General features: G+C 28.2%; 1 protein-coding gene across 1 annotated transcript in view; it reads left to right on the top strand.

Moving 5' to 3' along the window:
* The window catches only part of LOC130898208 (zinc finger protein 395), a 108,599-nt gene extending 97,269 nt beyond the window's left edge, over positions 1-11,330 (top strand). The window contains exon 6 of the mRNA XM_057807313.1: positions 10-11,330. Coding sequence (XP_057663296.1) covers positions 10-376 — 367 coding nt within the window. The 3' untranslated portion in view covers positions 377-11,330. The remainder of the gene's footprint in view (positions 1-9) is intronic.
* Positions 11,331-12,636: the final 1,306 nt, after the last annotated feature.

The raw sequence follows: 12,636 nt of genomic DNA, 5'->3' as shown, positions 1-12,636 counted from the left end.
ACTTTTCAGAGATAAAATATGTGAGGATTCCGAAGAAGAATTTTATTACACGGAAGTAGAAATGGGTCTTACAAGTCCTCCGCCGACTCTGTCCCATCGTGACATGGCCAGACCCTTCCACGAAGATCCAGATTACCAAAGACTTCTAGTTGGCAATATGCGCCAATCTATTTTGAATCAACAGCATCAGGTCCCTCCATCTCCTCACAAACTTCTCAAATTGTCACCGCGTCCCCATAGTCCCAAAATTCCAGTATCTCCAAGGAGAATTCGTGGCGAAAATAAAAAATGCCGAAAAGTCTACGGAATGGAACATCGAGAACAATGGTGCACGCAATGCAAATGGAAAAAAGCTTGCTCTAGATTCGGCGACTGATACGCGCCCTCGAAACGTTAGAGACGCTTCTCGGAAGTGCCCCGAAATGTGTTCTACTATGGACAGAAAGGGTGCGGACTACCCTGATCTCAACACTTGATGGAAGTACAACTAATAAGATATTTCTTTAGTGATGATCAAAGATCAATCAAATCAAGCTGTATCTGTGTTCTTTATAAAATATTTACTCAATATACTGCTGGTATATACTTCCTTGGAGGCTACGCTACAGATCTAACTTTGCTAAGGAATTTATGAAAGTTTCGTTACAAACCTATTTGTATATTAACTATTTTCTACAAAAAAACCGTCCCTTTGCTAATAATTCGGATATTTTATTCCTAACTACATCCCTATTGATATTCTAACCTCAAAAAATTAGTTTTAAGTTGTATAATTGATGTTTTTTCCATGGATTCCCAAGGGTAAAATACTTTCTGTCTTCTTGTCAGTCGTTAGAATTTAGATAAAAATCGTGCCGTTTCGATTTGGCATAATCCTTTAGATTGCGACATATTCAAAGTACTGTACCAATTTTAGAGGTTATGTAACCTTTTAAATTTATACACGAATTCCCATCAAGTGTTTTTCCAACCCAAAGCAAAATCAGTTCGAAAATTCAATCACCAAAAGCAAATTTCGAAGACCCAAATACCCAAGAAAACAACAATATATTATATTTTGGCAAAATAAGATTTTCTGAGTTTATAAAATGGTTTTGACGAATCATTAGGTCGATTTGAGAAGGAATAACTCGTCTAGATACGAGACTTGTTCATAAACCAAAGTTCCCAACGAATTTTCACAATGAAAAACATGTTTATTGGCGTTGAATAATAAATATTTGGAAAGCTTAGACTTCTGTCTATTATCGATATAATCGTCGTTTAGATCAATGCATTCTTGCATCCTCATCATTCAGCTTCTCTTCAGTTGTGAAATGCGACCCACCAAGTTCTTCCTTAATTCAGGGAATACACTTTCAGTTGCGAATGTATGTCCACCAGAAAAAACGAATCACAGAACTTAATTCGCACTTAAGTGGAAATCAAATAGAAGTTTAATTTTTCACGACGACCAAAATAAGAATGAACGTTGTAGACAACTCCACGGGGCGGGAACTGGGAAAAAGGGTTCCAAACTACACGTCAGTATCGCCAAAATTGGGGTAACGGCGTTCCTAGCGCCCGCAGATCGTTGGAAACCTTATTTTATGGATGACCCTCGTATTTTAGGTACTGTACCAATTTTAGTGGGTGCGTACTGGAATTAGAATTGCTGGTTAGTTTTATTTGATACTACACATTCAAAAATGGTAGTTTATTCATGTTAACAACTTTTTCCAACCCAAAGCAAAATCAGTTCAAAAATTCAATCACCAAAAACAAATTTTGACGACTCAATTACCCAAGGAAAGATCAATAAATTATACAAGACATGTATTTCAATCAAACAATATTTTTATTCATTTACTTAGTTTTTTTATGTGTCGTTTGTTTATGCAATCAAATTTATTTTAATATTCTAATTAATTTTAAGTTTAAAACATATACATTTAGCCCCCTTCTAATGACAGCTAAAACCACAAATTTCCCATTCAATCGTCATATATCACAAGTATATACTTTTCACAATCAAAAAAGTTGGGGGTTGTACCTATCTTATGAAAGTTGAAGGTAGGATTGTACAATAAACAAATATTTGTTTTTTTCACACTGTATATAATCAATGATATTTTTTTTGGACGCCTCTCTCATCTGTTCTGAAGTTAATTTAGATCTGTAAGTTTATAAGACTGCACATTTAGAGTAGTCAGCCCACAATTTCGAGACATCTTTACAGTTATCGTTTTAAAGGTAACTAGACTGATAAAAGTGGGTTAAATTGCTCTTCATACCGACTATTTTTAATTGAGCCTCCCAGTATTACCGATATTTAGAGTCTAGTGATGTAGGGACAGATTCACACTTTATATCTCATGGTGTTAATTCGGACTGCATTTTTTTATTCAGCCTCGTATTTAATTTACATAATGATTGTTTTATTACCACTATCATCACTATTAAATTGAAATTATTGATAGTGAAAAATGTACATTAGTTTCGGGACATTACAAAAAAAAACACTAACTACAGTGGTTATTTTAATATTTTTTAACGGCTTCTTTCAAAGTTCTACCCAAAAATTCATATTAATTTAATTTCTAACTAAAAATAAACTAAATTTAACTTTTTCTATGAAGGTTAATACAATTTATCTATTTTTTAATAATATTTGAAATGATGATTAGGTTACTTTATACATAACACTAAAGAAAAATGTGGAAAATCAATTGTTTTGATCATAAATAGCCACATTTTGCAATAGATCACGTTTTTTCAAAATCAGTTTTGAAGCAATAATGAAACGCCACTGATTATAATGAAAATGCTATAAAATAATATAACAAAATCAACTTTGGAACGTCAATGATACGCCACTGAGTGTATCATGAAAATGCTATAAAATAATATAACAAGTTATAAGTGAATTGAATAAAAATTTTGAAGTAATTATCATTATAATAATGATAAAATACTGTTGGATTTCCCATTCACTTTAACTAATTGAGAATAAAGAAAAATTTAACAAGACATTGAAAGACATTTTCCAAATTTTTCATTAGTGAACGATGGAATTTTTGCATTATAACCTCAAATAAAATTCGCAATGGGAACATTGATGCCTGTCATAAAGCGTGGAGGCGGTCATTTTTTAACAAAATTAGGTTATGTGGATATTTTATATGAAAATATTTACATGACTGTAAATTCTAATTTTAGTAAATATTGTCTAGTCCACGATCCAATTCGACATACTTAAACTAAAATTATTTGGATTAGCTCATTATATCCCGAATTTTATCTAGAATATTGTACATAAAAAGTTAATTAGCCTATAAAAACTTTCACAAGTTATGAACAATTAAACACCTTCAAAAATTGTTTACTAGAATTATTAAAGAATAAATATTTTCGAATTTTTGAAGAAAGATACTTAAAGAAGAGGAAATTTCGGCAACTGCACATTCATTATTTATAATTTTCATTTCAATTTTCATTTTCATATTTTCCGAAATATTGGAGAATGGCAGATGCTGTCAGAAACGTCAAGCAGTAAAAGTTTTAGGAAGAATGTGTCACTTGTCATATTATCAGAAGTATTGGATAATGACAGATGATGTAGGAACCGTCAAATCATAAACATTTTAGGAAGAATCCATTTGTCATATTTCCCGAAGAATTGGATAATGACAATTGATATAAGAAACGTCAAACAATAAAATTTTTAAGAAGAATTTGTCATCTGTAACATTTCTTTAAGTATTTAATAACAACAGATGATGTAAGAAACATAAAACAAACGTTTTATCATATTTTCTAAAGAGTTTGATATTGACAGATGATGTGGGAAACGTCAAATAATATACCTTTCAGGAAAAATGTGTCATTTGTCAAATTTTCAGAAGTATTGAGCAAACAACTGATATTCCCGTATGTACCCTTGTTAGTTTTTCCCGTATCGTGAGTTATTTTGTTTCAAGGTGCTAAGAGGACTCCATAAATACTTTTTATATATGTTCCATTGAAACTAATATATGTGAAACTGAGTATAGGATAATGACAGTTGATGTGAGAAACGTCAAACAATAAAATTTTTAGGAAGAATGTGTCATCTGTCACATATTCTAAAATGATAGATGATGTGGGAAACGTCAAATAATAAAGAATCCATTTGTCATCTGTCATATATTCTCATATGTTTGATAATGACAGTTAATGTGAAAAACGTCAAATAATATAAATTTTAGAAAGAACCTATTTGTCATCTGTCACATTTTCTGAAGTATTTGATAACGACAGTTTTAGAAAAAATGCCTTCGTTATCTGTCTTCTACCATATTTTCTGAAGTGTTTGATAATGACAGATGATGTAGGAAACGTCAAATCAACAACATTTTATGAAGAATCCATTTGTCATCTGTCATCTGCCTTCTGTTTCATTTTTTGGGGTATTCGATAATGACAAACAATATTTTGAATAGAATCTTGAAACTTTCTGGTGATATCAAATTATCTATAACTTATTTTATATCGAAATAGAATATATTTCAAAGAGAAGTCGATAAAAAATTAGAGCAGAGCTTCATTAAGTAACCACTATGAACTCAATTGAACAAACAAAAATATTGAATGAGTTAACAGCCAATTCCTTAATGTTAATGTAACTACTACAGTCCTCTAAATTATTGTAAATTGTTTTTGTTCTATTTTGTATATCTAGATAATAATATTGGATAATTGTTAAGTCCATGACAATATATCACTAGATGATTACATGAGCTTACATTCCTAACAAATATATCTATAAACACACACACACACATACAAATATATCTGAATTTACTTTATGAATATATTTTAAGCAAAAAATTAAATGTAAGGACTGTAAAGTTAAAAAAAAAGTAAGTATATAACCACCGCTTGTTTATTGAGTAAAAAAATTGGATGGACAAATCCAAACTGAAGCAATCATCTGTTTTTTTTTATATAATTAACGTATATTATTCGCGTAGAACGGGCAGTTGAATATTTTTAAATTTAAGATAATATCATTACAGATTTATGGTAAATACTTTTTTAACGCAAAGATTTCGTAACATTGATAATTGGTGAAGTGGAAAAATGTTTGTTGAAACTTTTCCTATTCAATTAAACACAGTAAAATATATTAATAATGAAATAACAATTGCGATAAATTTAATTAACCTGTGCATTAATCTTTTTCGACCCCATACTTGAATATCGGTAAAAACAAGTAGTCGATGTCTGATTCTTCACTGTTGAATAATCTATGAAGCAATTTCTTCTCCCCCTTCATATCGTGTTCAAGTTTGATAGGAATCAAACCGGCAAAACATTAACATCAGTTCAATTTCTTTTTGCAACTTAAGTTTAGACAAACATCTTCTGACCAACAGTTTGCAAAAAAATCGTTTGTTAGTAGATATTAAAATAATTGATTTGGTCAAAACATTCTTTTACTGTTACTTCAACATGATTCATCATAAACTTAACTACAATTTTTTAAAACCATCAATTCTCAATTTGTAATTCCTTATAAGCTTCGAATATAATCGATTCTGTTATGAATAAAGAGTCGTAATCAGTTCTAATATCACAAGAACTTTCAAAATAATCGATTCGTCTATGGCTAACGGTAATCAGTTATGATATCAAAAGCGCATCAAAAATAATCGATACTTTTACAGTTTTATTATGAGAGCTTTGCAAATAATCGATTATTTTGCGAATAAAGGGTCGTAATCGGTCTTAATATCAATGATTTTCGAAAGTAATCGATTCTTCTACGGCTAACGGTAATCAGTTATGATATCAAAAGCACCTCAAAAATAATCGATACTTTTACAGTTTTATTATAAGAGCTTCGAAAATAATCGATTATTTTGCGAATAAAGAGACGTAATCTGTTTTAATATCAAAGATTTTCGAAAGTAATCGATTCTATGAGGAGTAACGAGATGTAATCGGTTCTAATATATAAAGAGCTTTTAAAATAATCGATTATTTAACGACTAACGAAACGTAATTTGCAAAAAGCGTATTTCTAGTGGATTTTAAAGAATTACGTCGAGTCTTGAATGAGAAATAATAATTGATTATTTTCGTTTGATGTAAATATTTTGATTCAAAATTTTGTCAAATTAATTTTGATGCAAACTTTTTCTGCTTCACCATTAGAATAACAAAATCTAGTGCAGATTATTAAAAAAGTATTTTCTGTTTAATATATACTTATATAGATGGCGTATTTGTTCGTTAGTCCAAGCGTTTAATGTAACTGTTGCCTAAGATGAGATTAGTTTTACAAAATATATAAGAGTATATAGAGTGAGTAAATTTCGGGGAAATGGTTCTTCAAATTTAATCTCAATGTTACTATTTTTAAAACTAATAAAGAAAAATAAAGGATCTCGAAGCCAAAGTGCAGAAAAAATTGTAGTTTAACGCGCTACCTTACCTTGAATAACGTAACTGAATTTTTTTAGTTGCGTATTTTTTCAGCCATATTGTAGTTTTTCTATATATTTTTTCTTCGATCGTTAAAGATTTTTCTTTGTTACTTCTTTCACCTCTTGTCTGGGCAATGTAGGATAGTAGGAGAATAAGAAAACGTTCTTCTGCCATATTTGATGTTATGTAGTTCGATTTTGGCATAGTTTTTTTGAGAAACAACAACAAGAACAGTCTTAAGTGTACAAGTCAACTATTGTTTCCATGTTCACTATTTTCGAAGTTTTATTTCATAACACTTGAGAATTGCTAGTTGTTTATAACAAATAATTGAAATCGTACAAATTTGGAACATGAAAACAATTTCCTAATCACTCATTACAACATAACCTCAATATTTTTCCAAATTTTGTTATTTTCTTTATTCTATCATATGAAACATTCTCTTCTTATAATGTTATTTTAAATACAATCATAAAAAACACAATTAATAGTACCTATCTTATTTATTCAAGAAATTCAACGTTTTTCGAAATTTTATTTTGAATTATTTAACCATTACGTAACAATATTGGTGATATCCCATCGCTATTTTTAAATATCCAAACAGAACAAACGTCTTCTACACTTGATTTACTTTAGGAAAATAGATTTCCAAGAAAAAAAATCATAATTCATCTAGAAAAATTGAAATTGTTTTTGAATTCCTCTCCATTTTCGAATCATAAAAACAGGAATCGTGCAAAATCAATTTTACATTAGTCTTTTTCGATCTTTTGCAGCACATTCTCATACCATCAGTAAAAATAAAGTAAAAGGGCGCCGAAATATTTTTTACGCAGTTAGGATTTCCTGCAATTGTTGATATTATTCTCAAAGTGAGAAACATCAAATCGAGTGTTCGATTAGCAATTCGAATCATCATAAGATGCCAGGCATCATCCAATCATCAGTTGCTACTTAATCACTGTTTCTATCACATGTAGTAACAGATAAAAATCACATCTAGTTTCAAAAAAATCACAGTTTTATTTCTGTTGTGCAAATGTTGATTTGATGTGATTCAACAGTTTCTAGGCTCGTTTTTATTAAATTTTTGCATTTTAATTGTTGTCGCCATGGATGCCGAACAATTAACAAAATGTTCAAAGTCTTAAAGAAATCATGGAATTAGAAAAGACAACTTTCATTGATCTAGTCACCTATTTTGAAAATAAGTGTTAGTCAGCATTGGATTGTAGAGTTTGCTGCTTCACTCAAGGTTCAAGATATGAATCTGGTCAGCTGGAAAAACCTGTAGATAAACTTTTGCTAGGTCTAATCAAAACAATAGCTAAAGCCATCAACCTTTTTTTATCTGTTGGTAGCAGCTTTGTTTCAATCAGTGGAGTCAAGGCAAATTTTAACTGTAAATCATTGTTTTAATCATTCAAAATATACTTTTTTGAAGGTTAATTAGTAAATCGAATCAATATAATAATTTTGAGGTTAAGTTGTTTTGGTTTTGAAGGTTTTCAACTTATTATAAATGTATATGGAATAATTCTGTATTTTTTATTTGATTACCTCAAACTAGATTAGTTAACTGCAATCTTATATACTTCATATTTATATTTACATTTATTAGTGAAGTACCCAACTGCACTCAAGGTGTTAAAATTTGAAATTTTATATGTAAATTATTATTTTTTAACTAAATTTTTATTTAAATTTTATTTACTTACCAATATAAATTAGATTTGTTAGGTTTACAAATAGCAAGCTATTCATTTTATACAGTGTGATAAAATTTTAAATGTGTTTTCATGCTTAATGCATAACACTGTATATGTAAAAAGAACTGTCTGTTCTGAACAGGTTCTTCTAATTTCACAACTCGTTATTTTATCAATATTCACACAATATTTGTAAACAGATCCTAAAGTATGTCCTATAATTGAACTGCCATCTCATATCAAAAATATTTTTAAAAAAGTATCTGTTTACCAAATTGTTTTGAATCAATGTAAATATATTTTATTGGTTTTATTTATATAAAAAACTATGTTTTGTTAATCTATTAGGTACAATACAATAATAGAATTTTTTTCACTGTGGACTGTATCCAAGACTACTCTAAAAACTTCTGCTTATAATTCATTGTCGAGTTAATAATTTCAAATGAAAGTGTGTATATATGTATAAGATGCAATGTTTTGTTTTATTTTCAGCAATAATTGCAATTTTTGAATGCGCTAAGATTATAATTGAGATAATCAAAATGTTAAATTAACCAAATTCATTATCAATTGACAAAATGTTAATTATATAATTGCAAATTATTTTTTTATTGAACATAACCTATAATTCAACATTTGCAAGTTAAGCGGTGCATAGAATGAACGCGAACATGACGCTGGTTCGCTAGTAAACATAACCTCAAAAGTGTATGTATATTAAGAAATTTGAACGGTGATCAACGATTTTGAATTATTTTTAATGTATTATATACTTATATTTGACACGGCATTAGTGTGTGAGAACCCTCAATTTGAATAGAAATATTTTTAAATGAATGAAATAGATCCAGACGAATTTTGAGCAGACTTAACAAAACATTCAATAAGAAAACCTGATTGTCGATTAGATCAGGAAGTTAATCACCAATTCTTATCAAAAAGATAATTACACTTTGTTTATTGTCATGGACAGTTGGTATAAGAAAAAACGTTACGGTGCCGACAATATTCATTTTCTCTCTCGTTCGAGACACATTATCTATATTGCGCATGCTACATGCGCGTAAAAGATGCGCAGATCTAACTGACGCGCTCGAAGGAGAGAAACAACGATACACCATTTGTTTCACTTAGTCGGAACACCTTCCACTTATAGGAACTGTAAATATTTACATATGTGGGGTTATGATTATTATATGTCATAAAATGACGTATCTTGGTATTATTGAATTATTTTTAAGCCACCCTTATAAGGAAAAAAAAGGGTATTTAACATTTTGATTTTGTTCTGATTACCAAAAATTTGAAAAGATTGAAATTTCATCAGATATATCATTCTTAATCGTCCAGCAGATTTGAAGGTATAAGAAATATGAATGACTTTAGGTGAAAATGAACTCAAAAAGAATATGTCAAAAAGTTTAATGGTGTAAAAAAATCATTTTTTTTTCAACCCTATTGTAAATATTTGTAAAAAATTTCACTTGACTATCATGTATTCTAATGGACGTATCAAAATGGAATATTCGAGTTGAATATTTATGTTTATTCTGAATTGAATCTGTTATTGTTCATTCTCTTAACCGGCGAAGCAAATAACTCGACAGAAAGCAAACTTCCAAATGTTTTTTATAGTTTTCTATCAATTTCCTTTCGTAATTATTCTAATAAAGTTTATTATTTTTATTGTGACAAGCTAGAAATCCTTTCATATCACATGATTGACATCGATGTACAGTAAATCGAAGTTCTTTGGCAATTACATCAATAGTACCGTTTCGTTGAATGAATGGACTATAAATATTTACATTTCTCCGATTATAAATAACAAATATATGTGATTACAAACTTTTTTGTAATAATAGGCCAGTAATAAATTAACACTTATCTTTTGACCTTACTTCAACTTACCAAAATGAATATTTTTTTTTTCTAACTTAAGAATACTATTCGTTATTATCATACATTTTTGTAGGTATAATATAACTCTAAACATGAATATTTTAATTTAAAGCTACAGTTCATTGTTTTTGGCATAGACATGGATTTCTCCTAAGGTTAAAAAACTTTGTTTGATGGTTTTTTGATAAGTTTTTTGTTTCTCTGGATTGTTTAAAATTGTTATGGACAAAATAATAAGTTCCCAAAGGTCTGACAAGCTGCATCGTGTCAGGTGTGTATCTGTACTTTTGTAAGAATAAGAAGAAGACTTTTGATTTTTGACTAAAACGAAAAGAAACTTAAGATGTAGTTGATTGGGTTATAAACAAAAGAAAAGGAGGATCATTTAGTAAGATACAAATAAATATCATTATTAATTATTATCAAATTCTCATTTTAACTCACTGTAGCTTAAAATCTACATTTTGAAACGTCTTGCCTACTCATTTTCATTACCTGTAAGTCTTTCATGTGAGTTTTTATTTACTATTTAGATACATTATGTTATATATATTATAGATATAAATATATATTATATTTTTCAGAGTATTCATATACATTTCTGTATTTTTAATTTTTAAGTTTTCAATTTAGTATCATGGCATATGTAGTTTTAAGATATATATTTTAGGATGAAATATTAAAGACGTACATAGTATAAATATATATATATATATAATGTGATAATTGAAAGTTTCTTTCCATACTACTATGTTAATATTGTTATACATAAACTTGTAAAATTTTCAACCGAATATTAGTAGTTATAACCTTATTTTATAATTTTGATGTATGACAAGTTTATGTATAACCATTCTAAAGATATTAGAGTGGAAATGACTTTTGAATAACACTGTATATGCAGGCTCTCTGAAATTGTAATCGTTAACATTGATAAGTGAGAAAGTCTTAAAGAAACCACTTTGATAAAAATAGAACTCATATTTTAGACCAAATTTGAGTGGTTATCTACTTTGCTAATTATAAAGTTACTTTACGAAAATATTCTTTAAAAATCGAAAAGTAACGATTTTTCTTTATATAAATACAAACTGTATAACACCGACAACATGAACATCAGCCTACCAGTTTGAGACAGCCTGTATAATAAATTTTATAAATAAGAATATGTATATAGCAAGAGATTCAAAATATTTTCATTTCAAATTACAATGTCGGATGCAAATATCATATTAATAAATACCTAAATTATTATCAAAATATCTTTTTCATTTCACACCATACTTATAAAAAAATTCCAAATTTGTGGACGTTTCACTATTAATTTAAAAATAAACTCTCCAAGTCAGGATGAGCAATCTGATCCTAATACAAAGAATGAACCCTTTCTGTTATTGTTTATAACTGATTTAAAAGCTTTATAACAACATTTGTTTTCATAATAGAAATTTTATTTGAGTTAAAAAAAATTAAAACACTTAACCCTTAACAACTGGTTTGGAAGAAAATTAAAGTTAATAAATGTTTACCAACAAAAAATCGACCAATATACAAAAAGTTTTAATTAATATACAGAAAAAAACAATATGTTGTATAACTTATTCTGAAGCGTAAGACCATACAAGAACTAAAATGAATGCAGTTTACTATAGTACTGGTAATACCATTCAATAAAGTTTTTATCAACCCTACTCTATAGGCAGCACGTATTACGAATTTTATTTGAAACTATTGAGAAATAAAATGGAGCCATAATTATTAGTTTCATACACTTTAAAATCAAAATTAACTATGAACTGATTTTGTTCTTGCTTTATAATATTATAGATCAATGGGGTTACTAAGGTTTTAGCGGAAATTTGTATGAAAGTAATGAATAATGGTTGTTGCTATTCATACGATTATCGTGTGAATAATACTATTCATTTGAATAGTCATTTGATTAAGAAAATTGATTTTGCACAATTGGAAAATGAAGTCACAATAATGAAAATTGAGTGTCATTATTAAATTATTTACTTTTATTCAAATATACAAAAAGGAACAGAAACTTTCAATTGATTTTCGATTTTTTTTATTAAATACTAGATATACTTAATAAAATGTCGAGAACAATGATTGTTATATCAGTTTTTTTAATGGTTTATCTATTTTACGATATCTATCTATAGTTTTTAATTAACAATTCAATATATCAAAAAAAGATTGAAATGCACCGATTGATTTTCTTTATACTATGAATTATTAAATTTTCGGTCCAAATCAAAGTGTAAAATACATTGATATATGACCTAAAATTAGTTATTCGAAATAACTTTAAATCTCACTAAGAGACTGTCTCAAAATAAAATGGTCTTTTCATCTGATTACTTTTGAAGTTTAAGAAAACAAATGACAGCTGGTTATTTAAATAACACTAAATTTCAGAAAAAAATTAAATATGTTTTTGATGATTTATATATTAAAAAATGCATTATAGGAATAAAAAATTATTCATTTATTAAAATAATTGACCGTAATTTCGTATGAATAGACACAACCATAAATAATTCATTCATAAATAGTG

This window comes from Diorhabda carinulata, chromosome 9 (genome assembly GCF_026250575.1).
Source record: "Diorhabda carinulata isolate Delta chromosome 9, icDioCari1.1, whole genome shotgun sequence".
Taxonomy (NCBI): Eukaryota; Metazoa; Arthropoda; class Insecta; order Coleoptera; family Chrysomelidae; genus Diorhabda; species Diorhabda carinulata.
This window is presented reverse-complemented; position numbering and strand designations above follow the sequence as displayed.